At 44.8% G+C, this 15,789-nt stretch overlaps 1 protein-coding gene and 1 long non-coding RNA gene across 2 annotated transcripts in view; both read left to right on the forward strand.

The window, feature by feature from the left end:
• Positions 1-15,789, forward strand: part of LOC309521212 — a 254,515-nt gene that overhangs the window by 96,615 nt on the left and 142,111 nt on the right. The window lies entirely within an intron of this gene.
• LOC309521107 (hydroxysteroid 11-beta-dehydrogenase 1-like protein B) lies at positions 3,431-14,895 on the forward strand. The gene is made up of 6 exons (XM_082203437.1): positions 3,431-3,614; positions 5,123-5,253; positions 8,155-8,266; positions 9,715-9,903; positions 10,751-10,894; positions 14,513-14,895. The coding sequence occupies exons 1-6, from the start codon at positions 3,533-3,535 to the stop codon at positions 14,725-14,727; spliced, it is 873 nt and encodes a 290-aa protein (XP_082059563.1). The 5' UTR covers positions 3,431-3,532; the 3' UTR covers positions 14,728-14,895.

Raw genomic sequence — 15,789 nt, forward strand, 5'->3', positions numbered from 1 at the left:
GAATGTAAATCAGATCAACCAAAGGCCTGGTTAGAAAGGAATGTTTTTGCCTGACACCTAAGGGTAGCTAATGAAGGCGCCAGACGAACTTCCTTGGGGAGAGAATTCCACAGACAGGGAGCCACTGCAAAGGCCAGTTCTCGTGTTGCCACCCTCCACACCTCTCAAGGAGTAGGCACATGAAGAAGGGCCTCAGAAGATGATCTCAGGGTCCAGGTAGGTTTATATGGGAAGAGGCGGTCCTTGAGGTATTGTGGCCTTGAGCTAGTTAACAGTAGATACTTTCAAGTTACATCTTGCTATTTAAATGGTCTCCTATCTGTGTGAACCTTCCAGAGTTCTTAAAGAGGGAGTGGAGAGGAAGGTTTATTTCACTGTCCTGTATAGGTCAGAGGGTGCAACATTTATATATTAAATGACATTTGTAGACTGCTAAAGATTTTTATTTTTAAGATATTGAAGTGGTGTACAGAAATTGAAAACTGCAATAAAACCATCAATAGCAAACCACTAAACTCATCATTATAAAATACATTCTAAGCCACAATGGAGCTCAGGGGGTACAGCATCAATGTTGCATGAAGAATGTCCCGGGTTTCAAGTTGGGCTTGGAAAAACTCTGTCTGAAACCCTGGAGAGCTGCTGCCAGTCGGTGTAGACAGTACAGAGCTAGACAGATCAATGATAGCTTCCTATGTTACTAAAGGAACACAGTCCAGCTTTAAAAACTGTGGAAAGCCCAAGCAAAAGAGGTTGCCTTTAAGAGGTGTCTAAACCGGCTGTGGGATGCAGGTGGCGCTGTGGGTTAAACCACAGAGCCTAGGACTTGCCGATCAGAAGGTCGGCAGTTTGTTGTGGGTTTTTTTTAAAGCAATATTTATTGAACAATCAAAAGCTTCAAAGTTTAAACATAAAATACAAAAACCAAAAAAACTACAAGAATAAGAAAATACAAAACAAAACACATAGAGGTACACAATAAAGAACAGTTAACAGAATAGAAGAAAAAAAGAAAAAACACCAAAAAAACAGAAAAAAGATTAGTATTTTCATATCTTATACTTCATTCACTAGTTTCTTGACCTCCTCACACCTCCCTTTTTGTATTCCAGTTCAGATATTTAGTTCAGCAAATCCTTACCCTCTTTCATTTATCCTTACTCAACATCTTAACTTATAATAAATATAAATTTTCCACCATTATCAATCCATATTTACATATCCTTGTTAATCTTTTAACCAACACCGCTTGTTTTCAATCCAACATCCCTTTAACATTCATTAATTTTACAGTATTTCTGTAGATGGTCTTTAAATTTTTTCCATTCTTCTTCCACCGTCTCTTCTCCCTGGTCTCGGATTCTGTCAGTCATTTCTGCCAATTCCATGTATTCTATCACCTTCATCTGCCATTCTTCCAGGGTGGGTAGATCTTGTGTCTTCCAATGCTTTGCGATGAGTATTCTTGCTGCTGTTGTGGCATACATAAAGAAAGTTCTATCAGAAGGTCGGCAGTTTGAATCCCTGTGATGGGGTGAGCTCCCATTGTCTGGTCCCAGCTCCTGCCCACCTAGCAGTTCGAAAGCACATCAAAGTGCAAGTGGATAAATAGGTACCGCTCCGGCGGGAAGGTAAACAGCGTTTCCGTGCACTGCTCTGGTTCGCCAGAAGCAGCTTAGTCCTGGTGGCCACATGACCCAGAAGCTGTCAGTGGACAAACACCAGCTCCCTTGGCCAGTAAAGAGAGATGAGCATGCAACCCCAGAGTCGTCCACGGCTGGACTTAATGGTCAGGGGTCCCTTTACCTTTTGAAACAGGTGATGGAGGAGACTTCTCAACAACAACGAAAAGGAAAGCGAGTGTAGCCTAGTGGTTAGAGAGCAGGACCTGGAAGAGACCTGGGTTCAAATTCCCACTCATCCTTGAAGTTCACTGGGTCATCTAGATCTAGACCAACCCCCTGCAATGCAGTGATCTCAGCCAAAGCACCCATGACAGGTGGCCATCCAACCTCTGCTTAAAAACCTCCAAGGATGGAGAGTCCACCACATCACAAAGGAATCCGTTCCAATGTCAAACAGTTATCAGAAAGTTATTCCTGATGTTTAGTCTGAATCTCCTTTCTTGTAACTTGCACCCTTTGGTTTGAGTCCTGTGCTCAGGAGCAGGAGAAAACAATCTTGCTTCATCTTCCATGGGACAGCCCTTCAGATATTTGAAGGTGGCTATCCTATCTCCTCTCCGTCTCCCCTTTTCTAGGCTAAGTATACCCAGCTGCTTCGACCGCTCTCCATACGGCATGGTTTCCAGACCCTTGATCATCTTGGTCGCCTTCCCCTACACACTTTCCAGCTTGCTGTGGAGATTAAGTGAGGAGGAGGAGGAGGAGAACCATGTAGGCCACCTTGAGCTCCTCACAGGAGAAGGTGGGGTACAAATGCAATCTGTTATGTACTGAAGTTCTCACCCTGGGCCAGCAGGGGGATACTGTAGATAGTTTTCACTCAGGTCCACATATGCAAATAAGGGATTGAAAGTGACATTCGGTGATTGGATAGTTACAGAAAGTTGTTACAGTTGTGTTGTATTGGAGCTCTATATAAGCAGGCTGGCTGAACCCTTCACTTCAGTTCTGTTCTGGCCTGTGAATAAGCAAGAGTTGTTTGAAGAATCGCTGTGTCGTCTGATATGTTCACCCACAACTTAACACAATAATAAAAAGTCCCCAATGAGTTGAGAGTAGTGGGCCAATAGCTCATTAGCACCAACAGACTCGCCTCCACGGCATTTGTGAGGTTTGCTGCTGACAGTAACACCCACCCACATCCAAAAGCCTTTCCCTGCTTCACACTGTGCTGGTCTGGAGGCGAGCACTCCTCCTGCGGGAACTTAGTTCCCTCTGCCTCTCTGCCCTGAGCCTCTGTAGCTCAGGAGAGGCTGAAGGGCTATCAGACCCAGAGGCAACCTCAGCTTCCTCGGACGGGGCTGAGAGTGGAGCACCTGCAGGCAATGGGTCCTCCATCACCTCAGGAGCCAGAGCAGACTCAGCTGGTGCCTGCACCTGAGGATCCAGCACAGGTGAGGACCCTTCAGGCTCAACCCCCAGCCCCGGCTCAGCTGGTTCTGGAGGCGGGGACTCCTGTGCAGGCTGGGAACCCTCTGGTTAAGCATCCGAGTCCGAATCCCAGGCCACCACACACACTTTGTGCCACTGTGAACCCACACCTGAGCCTACAGAGAGGGGAGTGTGACGCATGCCATGATATGACGGATTCCAACCACACAGATTTTTTAAGGCGCTGATCGCTTGAGGAGGCGAAGGATGTTTCTTTCACAAGTTCAGATTTTGCAGCCGGTTGCAAAAGGCGCTGGAGCCGAGAGGTGGATGGAGCTGTGTGCCCAAGGCTAGGAGAAATTGCACAATTTGAAGCAGGGAAAGGCTTCGGGTGGCCATAGGGCAAAGGATGGATTTCCGAACCTCGCCAAACAAGTCCAGCTAGTCGAGGTTAACGATTGGCTGCAGAGACAACCATGGCGGTGCTCAAGATCGTTGTGCCTGTCCTCATCGCTGTCCTCGTTTACTATGCCTATACCTGGGAAAGCTTCTCCGAAGGTAAGCCAAGGGAGAAGGGTTGCCTCTTCTGAATCGTGGCCTTGATCCTCTCTTGCACATAAATGCCTCTGCCGTTTGCACATAGCATGTTTGCACATAGCATGCTAGCGACACCAGACAAGCATCTTTGCTCTGCTCTTGTTGCATACCCTCCAACATTTATCCGATGAAAATAGGGACTTGCTGTTCCATAATCATCATCATAATGATAACAACAACAATAAAGAAGTTACTATTTATACCTCGCCCACCTAGCTTCCAACATATATGAAAATATAATAAAACATTGAAAAATTTCCCTATACAGGGCTACCTTCAGATGGCTCAGGGGGCGGATCACTACCCTCCAACATTTCTCCAAAGAAAATAGGGAAGTCCCTGATTCAGGGATCAGATCAGAAACCGGGAGAGCTTCTGTAAATATGGGATTGTCCCTGGAAAATAGGGAAGGTTGGAGGGTCTGTTGTTGGCACTTGCTAAAAACTTTTTTTGTTTAGACTACCCTATCCAGATACGTAGAACCTGGTCCATGTTTTACATTAGTGTTTTATTATTATTATTATTATTATTATTATTATTATTATTATTATTATTATTATTATATCCCTTCACCCTAAGGTTCCAGAGCGGGTTACAACAAAACACAACTTTAAAAACAGTTTAATTACAATCGCTGGGGGGAAAGGTGAATCCTAAAAGGGAAAGAGGTGCGTCTTTTGAAAGCTGTATAACGAAAGTGCATCTCTGTGAAGTGGGAGCTCTGCAGCTTAGAGGCCACCACAGAAAAGACCCTCCCTTGGGCTGCCACCACCCCTGAGAGTCTGGGGTAATGATCATTTATTCTGATTTAATATTTGAACATTTTAAAGAATTGCTTTCATCAACTTTGTTGTTTCGTAATGGTGTCAACGTTCTGTTGCAATCCAGCCGTATATCGATCTTGTGAAATGAAATCAATTACTAGGGAGGAGGCAGTAATACTTCTAAATCTCCATTGCTGGAAGCCACCGGACGGGAGAATGCTGCTGCACTCAGATCCTGCTTGCAGGCTTCCCGTTGGGGCATTTAGTCATCCACTGTGAGAACAGGATAGTTTGGATAGCTCAGTTGGCTAGAGCGCGGCGCTGATAACACCAAGGCTGCAGGTTCGATCCCCGTATGAGGACAGCTGCGTATCCCAGCATGGTAGGGGGTTGGACTAGATCAGGCATCCTCAAACTCGGCCCTCCAGATGTTTTGGGACTACAATTCCCATCATCCCTGACCACTGGTCCTGTTAGCTAGGGGTGATGGGAGTTGTAGTCCCAAAACATCTGGAGGGCTGAGTTTGGGGATGCCTGGACTAGATGACCCTAAGGGTCTTTTCCAACTCTATGATTCTGTGACTGCATGGGGGCCCCTTTGGCCAGACTCTCCTTCTATCCTTACGTTTCCGTTCTTACGAACTTCAGTGCAAAACATCTGGATTGTAGCCGGCTGGTATTGACCATCTCCTTCTCTCTCTCCAGAAATGGTGCGAGGGAAACGGGTCCTGGTGACGGGGTCAAGCACAGGGATAGGGGAACAAATGGCCTATGAGTTCGCCAGGATGGGGGCCCATTTGATGCTGACAGCGCAGAACGCGACATGCCTCCAGAAGGTAAACTGTTAATCCCTTGACCCCAATGCAGTTAAACTCAGGTTCCTCGATTCCAATAGTCTTAGTTTGGCTACAACCCTTAGCCTCCCCTCCCCTCTCAAAAATACCCCCCTCATCTCTTCCTTCCTCATCTGGCCCTCCTTTTGACCAAGCTCCCCTCCCACAAGAATCCGTTGTTCCATAATGGAAACCAGTTTAGTTTAGCCATGCCCTAATGGTGACCATTGGCTTGTGGGAACATGGAGGCTTTTTTCCTGATGGCACCAGAATTATGGAACACCTTCCTTGCTCTAAGGCATTGGACTAGATGACTCTTGGGGTCTCTTGCAACTCTATAATTCTATGATTTAATGACTCACCATCACTACTGCTATTCTGCTGGTTTTTAAAGACACACTTGTTTCCAATGAACATTCCCCCGAACTTGAACTTCCTGATCCAACTGTTTTGATTTTGATTTTTTAAAATAATGGTGCTTTTAAACTGGCTCACTGTATAATAAATTTTGTGGCTGTTTTTTACTGATCAAATAGGATTATTTTATTTTGCGTTGTAGTATTTTACAATGGATTTTATACTTGAAAACCGCTTAGAAGCCATTTTCAAGTTCCCTCTTTATTTTTATTTGTTTTCTCTTTTTTGCATAATTTTTATTAAGTTTTTTTAATTTTACAATTTAGAATATTCATTTAAACAACCTTAAAATATCAATGACTTCCCTTCTTCTCTTTCCATGGTTCAGTTTGCATGCCATAAAAGGTAAAGGTAAAGGTACCCCTGCCCATACGGGCCAGTCATGACCGACTCTGGGGTTGCGTGCTCATCTCGCATAAGAGGCCGGAAGCCAGTGCTTTCCGAAAAAACCTCCGGGTCACGTGGCCAGCATGACGAAGCTGCTCTGGCGAGCCGGCACCAGCGCAGCACACGGAAACGCGTTTACCTTCCCGCTATAAAGCGGTACCTCTTTATCTACTTGCACTTAGGGGTGCTTTCGAACTGCATGCCATAGATCCCTGCATATTTCACATAAACTAAGCCATCCAATATTCCATTTTTACATCCATCAAAATTTATTTACACTGTTGAATTTATCTTAAAGCTGCCAACCTTTTCAAGTGTAGACAATTTTCACCCATGTATTCAATAAACATTTCCCAGTCTTCTTTAAACGTATACTCTTCTTGTTCTCTTATTCTATAAGTTAAGTCTGCAAGCTGCACATATATATATATATATATTATAAAAAATTTATTGGTTTTTCACAATTTTTATAAACACAAACAATACACAGTACAAACAGACAAGCACACAAACAAACATGTATAATTTCATATCCTTTTTTCTTAAACCTTACTTCATCGACTTCCCCATACCTCCCCTTTCTACATCCCAATTTCCAAGCTTGTTTCAGCAAATCCTAGCCCATGGTTTTATCAAATTTTCACTTATTCATTTCTTTTACTTAATCTTTTACAGCTGTAATCCCCTTTTTTTCCCTAAAACCTCAGCATTTTAGCATTCCTCAATTTTACAATATTTCTTAAGATAAATTTTGAATTTCTTCCAATCTTCATCCGCCGTCTCTTTCCCCTGGTCACGGATTCTGCCAGTCATTTCAGCCAGTTCCATATAGTCTATCACCTTCATCTGCCATTCTTCCAGAGTGGGTAGATCTTGAGTCTTCCAGTGCTTTGCGATGAGTACTCTTGCTGCTGTGGTAGCATACATAAAAAAAGTTCTATCTTTCTTTGGCACCAATTGGCCGACAATGCCCAAGAGAAAGGCCTCTGGTTTCTTAGGGAAAGTACATTTAAGTACCTTTTTCATTTCATTATATATCATTTCCCAGAAAGCCTTAATCTTTGGGCACGTCCACCAAAGGTGATAGAAAGTACCTTCAATTTCTTTACATTTCCAACACTTATTATCAGGCAAATGGTAGATTTTTGCTAGCTTGACTGGGATCATGTACCACCTATAAATCATTTTCTTAATATTTTCCTTTAAGGCATTACACGCCGTAAATTTCAAACCGGTGGTCCACAACTGTTCCCAGTCAGCAAACATAATGTTATGACCAATGTCCTGTGCCCACTTAATCATAGCTGATTTAACTGTTTCATCTTGTGTATTCCATTTCAGCAACAAGTTATACATTCTAGACAAGTTCTTAGCATTGGGTTCTAACAATTCTGTTTCTAATTTTGATTTCTCCACCTGGAAACCAATTTTCCTGTCTTGTTTATAAACCTCCATTATTTGATAATAATGGAGCCAATCTCGTACTTTGGTCTTCAATTTCTCGTGACTCTGTAATTTCAATTTATCACCCTCTTGTTCCAAGATTTCCCAATATTTTGGCCATTTAGCCTCCATATTGAGTTTTTTTACAGCTTTAGCCTCCATTGGGGACAGCCATCTAGGAGTTTTGTTTTCCAACAAATCTTTATGTCTGATCCAGACATTATATAATGCTTTCCTAACAATGTGGTTTTTAAAGGCTTTGTGCGCTTTAACCTTGTCATACCATAGATATGCATGCCATCCAAATACATTGTTAAAACCTTCCAGGTCCAAGATATCTGTATTCTCGAGGAGCATCCACTCTTTCATCCAGCAGAATGCTGCTGATTCATAGTACAGTTTTAAGTCCGGCAGGGCAAATCCCCCTCTTTCCTTTGCATCCGTTAAAATCTTAAATTTTATTCTGGGTTTTTTGCCCTGCCAGACAAATTTCGAAATGTCCTTCTGCCACCTCTTGAAACAGTCAATCTTGTCAAGGATTTGCAATGTTTGGCAAGCTGCACATATTCCGTCAGTTTAAGTTGCCAGTCTTCTTTAGTTGGGACCTCACTCGTTTTCCATTTTGGGGCTCATTTTCCATTTATTTGTTTCCTCCAGGTAGTCCAGAATTGTCTGAAACTGGGAGCCGCCTCTGCTTCGTACGTCGTTTCAGAAATGAGTGACTTGGCTTCTGCCCGGAATGTTGTGGAAGAAACCAAGAACGTCTTGGGTAAAGATGGAAGGCCAGTCCCTAGCCAGTCTTGGAGGGGTGGCAACTGTTCTGCCACACAAGCTACCTGAGGCGCAGGCAAAGGGCTCCTTAACCCTTTCGTCTTGAGGGGAACAGCTCCAAAGGCATTTGCCGGCTTCTGCCCTGGGACACCTCAGCTATTTGCCTTGTCTGCCTGCACCTTGGCAAAGATCAGCCCAGAGATCTTTTGATGAAGGATGGTATATCATCATCATCAAACCTTCTATTGGCATCACAGACAAACATCCATAGCAAATCAATACAGAATTACCACCTTCCCAGTGACACAAAACGTTTGTCAAATGAAAGAGGCAAAGCAGTCTAGTATTACATCTCTAGGTCTCCAGGGAGATCAGACGTCTGCAATGTGTTTCAACGACAAAAAACCAGATAAAGATATTTAGCCACTAACCTGGTGAGCTCCTGATTATTCCCCAATAATAGAAAATGTATGACCTCTAACTCTGGTTTCCATTTGGGGCTGCAGAGTTGATCTAGGAACTGCTGGTGGAGATCAACATATAGTTTACATTTAAGAACCATATGTGTAAGAGTTTCCACCTGATGGTCTTCACATGGGCAAATTCTTTCTCCTTCTACCATTCCTGAGAACCTTCCCCATAGGAGGTTTGAAGGATTTGAATTAAACCTGGCCAGGGAGGGAGGGAGGGAGCGAGAGAAGGAAGGAAGGAAGGAAGGAAGGAAGGAAGGAAGGAAGGAAGGAAGGAAGTTGACCAGCATTTCCCAACCTGATTGGCCTTCCAGATAATTTGGACAGCAACTCCCATCAGCCCCAGTCATTTGAGATTAATAGATTTTGACTTGTTTCCAATTTCTCATTGATTGGGTGTATCTTCCAGCTCTGTGATTCTGTGAAAGCTGGTGTCACCGGATTACGTTCATCAGTTTTGTTGACTTGGTTAACCTAAATAGTTTGAAGTGGGTTTTGAATACATGGGCAATTCGTAGTTTCCATTTTGAATGCCATTGCATTATTATCTTCCTTACTGGTTCATGCAGATCATGGTTCTGTATAATGCTCTTTATTGGGTAGGGAGAAAAAAGTTTGGCAACCGCTGTCTTAATGCAAGCCTAACCAAATTTCTCCTGCGTTCCTACCAGCCGGCATGGCTGCATGCTGCTAGGAGCGGGCAGGAGTTGGTATCCAAAACATGGGGAGGGCACCAGGCTTGCGAAGGCTGGTATCAGAGAAGCGTAAGGTTGGGAGGGACCCCAAGGGTCATCTAGCCCAACCCCCACAACAAAGGAACCGCAGCTAAATCATGAAAGGACTGAGCTCGGCACAGGCTGGTTTTCAGGGGTAGCCTATATGTTGACATGAGAAGAGGCTGAGCTCCGTCCATCTCCTAAGATGGTTGTTGCTCTCCCTCTTCCACTCAGGGTCTCTGTGCTCTTTTCTCTTGCAGGGGGGCTTGATCTGCTGGTTCTGAATCATGTCGGTGGAAAAATCGGTTTTGGCCCGTACCAAGGAGACATGGAATCTGTGATCAGCTCCATGACGGTCAACTTCTTCAGCTACGTCCAGGTCACTGTGTCGGCCCTGAGCATGTTGCAAGAGTCCCGTGGCAACATCATTGTGGTATCGTCTATAAGCGGTATGGGCAGGCGACTGGAACCCCCCCCCCCCAGCCTAAGTGATCTCGGGAGGTCCAAACTTTCCGAGCACAATTCAAAGTGCTGGTGCTGACCTTTAAAGCCCTAAATGGCCTCAGCCCAGTATACCTGAAGGAGCGTCTCCACCCCATCATTCAGCCTGGACACTGAGGTCCAGCTCTGAGGGCCTTCTGGTGGTTCCCTCACTGTGAGAAGTGAGGTTACAGGGAACCAGGCAGAGAGCCTTCTTGGTAGTGGTGTCCGACCTGTGGAACACCCTCCCATCAGATGTCAAGGAAATAAACAACTATCTGACTTTTAGACGACATCTGAAGGCAGCCCTGTTTAGGGAAGCTTTTAATGTTTGATGTATTTATCGTGTTTTAAAAATTCTGTTGGGAGCTGCCCAGAGTGGCTGGGGAAACCCAGCCAGATGCATGACGTATATATGTATTATTATTATTATTATTATTATTATTATTATTACTACTACTACTAGATGGGCCGTTGGCCTGATTAGCAGGGCTCTTCTTAGGTCCTTCTGGGGCTCCTGCATCTAAATTTCCCAATCCTCTGTTAGCTAATTTATTGGAGAGCACTCACACCCCATTCTTCTGCTGAAAAAAACGTGAGGGGGAGAAAATCCTTTCTGTCACCGCTTTCTCCATGTCAGTTGTACAAACCAATATCATGTCGCCCCCTTACTCGCCTCTCCTCTAAACTAAAAAGTCCCAAAGGCTGCAACATTCCCTCAGAGGGGCAGTCGCTCCATCCCCTTAACCCCTTTGGTTTCTGGAGAAATAGATTCTGCAACCTTCCAAGTAAGAATATGTTCCTGTTTTCTCTCAGGCCGCCTTCCATCCCCTTTCTCCGTTCCATATGCCGCCAGCAAAGCTGCGCTGGAAGGATTCTACAGCTCCTTGCGCACAGAGCTGCGCCTCCGGGGAATCAACATGCCCATCACGGTTGCCGTGTTGGGGTACATTGACACAGGTAAGCTGCCCCAGGTAGGGCAGCCACTTAGTAGGGCTGGGTGATAATCCAGTGTCCAACATCGTGATAGATCACCAGTGTTGTAAGAATTCTAAGGTCTCAAATGTAAGATAAATGTTCATAAATGTTCAAGGCAAACACATACACACGTATATAAACCACGTGTCTGAAATAGTACAGGAGAGCAATCCTGAAGCCATTTTGACACGCCCAATGACCAAATATTCCTGTGCAGTAAGGAAGGAAAATGGGGAAAGCTTTCCCATTGCCTTTTTGCTTGCAAATCCTGTCTTAAGCAGTGGCGTAGCGTGGGTTGTCAGCACCCGGGGCAAGGCAAGTAATTTGCGCCCCCTAACCTGTGAATTTTAGCACTCGAGTGTGAGCGCGTGCCCCCCCCAGATGTTGCGCCCGGTGCGGCTGGCCCCCCTGCACCCCCCACGCTACACCACTGGTCTTTTTTTTTTAAATGATATTTATTAAGAGTTTTAGAATTACAAAACAAAAACAAAAAAGGAAAGGAAAGAAAGAGAACAAAATAAGAACAAACCACAATCAAGCAATACAAATTGATAAAAATCAAAATCAAAAAATAACACAACACAATCAAAAGACAAAAATAAGCCACAAACATTTAAAAACAAATCCAATATTCTCAAATCCTTAACTGTCATTACCTTCTTTCTTTGACCTCCTCACTCCTCCCTTTTTTTGTATCCTAGTTGTTAATTGTCACAGCAAATCCTTTCCATTTTTCATAATATTCTGTCATTACAATACCTTAGTCTATTTTAACCTTATCTTACTATAAAAGACCCTAAAACTTGAAACTTAAATCTTATTTATACCAATTTCTCATAACCATAATATTCTTACATAATTCTTTTAACATTTTTGCTAAGCCAAATGGTTTCGTTCCAACATTTTTCTAACATTCATCAATTTTATAAAGCAATCCTAATAAAAAAAAATTCTTCCAATCTTCAACCAGCGTCTCTTCCTCCTGGTCCCAGGTTTTGTCAGTCCTTTCTATCCCATCAATCTAGCGCATTAACCTGGTAATCTTATGTCCGAGGCCCTTAAGTCTCTTCCATGTCCCTTCCGCAGCTCTTCTTCATATTTATACCTGTACTTTACTTTATCTCCTGCTCCTTTCATTCGTGGGAACTCCAACTTGGCAGTGTTTTTGAGCCTTCTCGACAAATCAGTCCCTTTTCCATATTCCACACTAAACTCCATGTGGTATTTAAAAACATGTTTCAGAGTCCCTCCAGAATTAAGAGCCCCCACAACCTCAAACATCTCACAGCCCATTGCCAGACTTGAAAAGTCCAAACATCCCTGCATAGGGGGGTCTATCCAACCCCCCATTTCCAAACCAAACTTTATCTTTCCAAATCTGGCTTTTTCCAAGTTCATTTGTCAGCTCCAAGTACTCATGTTCCTGCTGGGCCGCAGCTCCCTCCATCTCTGGTGCCCGAGGTTCAGCAACATCCTCTTCCCTCATCTGATCTGCCAGAGCACACTCCTGATTTGATTCCTGGTTGGGCTCTATATAGTTTCCCACTACCTGACCAAAATTTCTGATCACAGCAGTCATCAAGTCCGTCTTCTCATGTAGCTGTTCCAGTAGGGCACTTGTTTTGCAGAAAGCACTCACCAGAGCTTCTGAATACATTGTTCTACAAGGTCAGACATCTATTCCCACGGTCGTAATCTGTTGCAGCTGCAGAGCTCCCCGATTCAGATTTAGTAACAGTTTCACAGGCTCCCTCTAGGGGAAGAACTTCTATTTGTTCTTTTCTTTTAAAGGCAGATCTAACAACAAAGTTTCCTTTTTCAGATATTTTGTCAATATTTGTTCCTTTAAAATGCGAAGGAGAACAATGGAATTACTATGTTTCTCTTCTTTTAACTATCTGTCAAAGACGTTTGTCAATGAGCTTCCCAAAGAACGTCAGTCCTAATACCCCGCTCCCAGGATCAAGACGGTGGAAAATTACTTTGCTTTACACTCTCTTCTGCAGGTTTAAACAGTCTGGAAAAAATCCCCCCTCTTCTCCTGCTTCCGAAGGGGGTTCAACAGTTTTAAATGATGAAAGTTAATCCTTTACAGGCGATTTTCTGAACTCTAGTTTGCCATGTCTTTGCTTTAATCTATCTACAAGAAACGGGAGGCTGACTTCCTGTTTAGACCTTCCCATTTCAGTGCCAAATTAAGATGAATTTCTTAGTCCAATTTTCCTTTCTGCTCGCAGGTCATTATTTAAAGTCCAATTGTCCGAAATTAAAGTACACACGGGTAGTTGTTTTAAAAGCCAAATTGTCCCAGGAAAAAGGCAGCGCTCTCCGGCAACGGCTGTGCGGCTTCGCTCCACGGAAGAAGCAGTTGACTCTCAGCACCGCGCCACTTCCCCCTCTTCACTCCGGAGCCCGTAAATGGGTTCCTTTACGGGTTGGGGGGGGCGCTAATGGTGCCCGCCGATTCCTATGGTCACAGGCTTCATCCGCCTGTGATTTTTAAAAGGGTCCCCACTTTGCCCTAGCGGGAAAGACCCGTTTTCCGTGGAGCTGGTCCCTCCGGATCAGAGGGAATCCGCCATTACCGATGGCGCCACCCCGGAAGTGTGGCCACTGGTCTTAAGGGTGTATTTGTGTATGAATAGGGTGAGCCTGTGACCTGGATTCAGGAACTAAAGTATTAACCATCACAAAAGAACGGCCAGACTGCCCAGGTAATGCAATCAGTGACCATTCTCAGGTATCCTGGCAGACAGGATTTCTGCTGGAGACTGCCTCCTTCTGTGATAGATGGATGCTGTTTTAGGGGGACGGTCTTGGGCAACACGGTGGCCAATTTCAAAAGTCTATACAGTGGTACCTCTAGATGTGAACGGGATCCTAAGCAAACGTAACCAGCAACGGCACATCTGCGCACGCATGCATCGCTTTTTGCCGCTTCTGCGCATGCACGTGACATCATTTTGAGCGTCTGCGCATGCACAAGCGGCGAAACCTGGAAGTAACGCACTCTGTTACTTCCGGGTTGCCGCGGAGTGCAACTCGAACGCACTCATCCCGAAGCACATTCAATCCGATGTCTGACTGTATAAGGGTTTGCGCACCATTGTTCAGGGTTCTCCTCTCTCCTGCGTGTGGTGAGTGGGGACCCTGTTGCAACAGTTCCTTCAATAAAGATCAGGCTTACTAGCCGCTTTGCTTCTCAATATTCTCTGGTTGGCCTCTGTTACTTTCTCCTACCAATAGGGAACCCACTTAAGGACTCTGTACGGGCTCCTGGATACCCCATAAATGAAAAGGAGCAGTTTTAACACCAGCTAAACATCGTGATATACAGGCAGGGAACATTCCCAGCCCTACCAGAAGATGCTGCTGGGGAGTTCAGACCATCTCCATGCAAGGGAGATTCACTGCCACCAAATCATAACCTTTCCCCTAAAACTAAATCAAGGTTGTAGTCCTCTCTTTTTTTTGGGGGGGGGGGACCATAAGGACTAGAATCAGCAGCAGCAAGGTAGACAGACCAGCAGCAGCTTCCAAGGTCCTGGGGTGCCTGGTGCCCTTTCCACACTGACTTGCCTTCTGTGTTCTTTTCCGCAGACACAGCTGTGAGGTCGGTAGAAGGCAAGATCTCCATTAAGCCAAGTTCGAAAGAGCTCTGCGCCCAGGCCATCGTGAGGGGCGGCGTCATGAGGGTGAGGGAAGTTTTCTTTCCTTACTGGCTCACGAAACCTGTCCTGCTCCTCAGAGATTGGCTGCCAGGAGTCGTGGACCAGATCATTGGCAACAGCTACGTTCTGGAGAAAATCCTCTGAGAATTATTTGTGGGATGAACGGAAAAGCTACGAGTTCCGGTGCTGCAAATTATGGGGGGGGGGGCTGCTTCCCGGTGCATTTCTCTCTCTCTCTCTCTTGAATATTCAACAGTGTTTTAAGTGCAAATCTCTCCTAATAAACACATTTTTGCATGCAGTTCTAACTCACTCACACATTTCCCTGAATATATGCATCAATTTTTATGGTGTTCTTATTTTTTTGCATAACCAAACAACATATGGTTTCAGGGAAGGGACCTTCCCAAGCTTACCTAGAGATGCCAGGGACTGAACTTACGGTAACTTCGGCACGCAAAGCTCTACCACTGAGCTGCGCCCCTCCCCTAAAAATGAAGTAAGATCCTAGTCCTCATTGTTCTAAACAAATAGCAGATTTAAATAGGAATCTGCCTTACACCAAGTCATGTCCATCAGCCCTATCTGGAGATTCAGCCCCAAGAGCTCCTGCATGCAGAGGAGACGGTCTACCACTGAGCTGCACCCTTCCCCTGAAAATGAAGTAAGTTTCTAGTCCTCATGGCTCTCATTTAGAGCAGATTTCAAAAGGCACCTGCCTTATGCTGAGCTGCAGCTCTTCCCCTATCCTTTGTTGTTGTTTTTTTGTTTAGTCATTTAGTCATGTCCGACTCTTCGTGACCCCATGGACCAGAGCACGCCAGGCACTTCTGTCTTCCACTGCCTCCCGCAGTTTGGTCAAACTCATGCTGGTAGCTTCGAGAACACTGTCCAACCATCTCGTCCTCTGTCGTCCCCTTCTCCTTGTGCCCTCCATCTTTCCCAACATCAGGGTCTTTTCCAGGGAGTCTTCTCTTCTCATGAGGTGGCCAAAATATTGGAGCCTCAGCTTCAGGATCTGTCCTTCCAGTGAGCACTCAGGGCTGATTTCCTTAAGAATGGATGCGTTTGATCTTCTTGCAGTCCCTGGGACTCTCAAGAGTCTCCTCCAGCACCATAATTCAAAAGCATCAATTCTTTGGCGATCAACCTTCCTTATGGTCCAGCTCTCACTTCCATACATCACTACTGGGAAAACCATGGCTT

The sequence above is a fragment of the Podarcis vaucheri genome (assembly GCF_965113315.1).
Source record: "Podarcis vaucheri genome assembly, chromosome: 16".
Classification (NCBI taxonomy): domain Eukaryota; kingdom Metazoa; phylum Chordata; class Lepidosauria; order Squamata; family Lacertidae; genus Podarcis; species Podarcis vaucheri.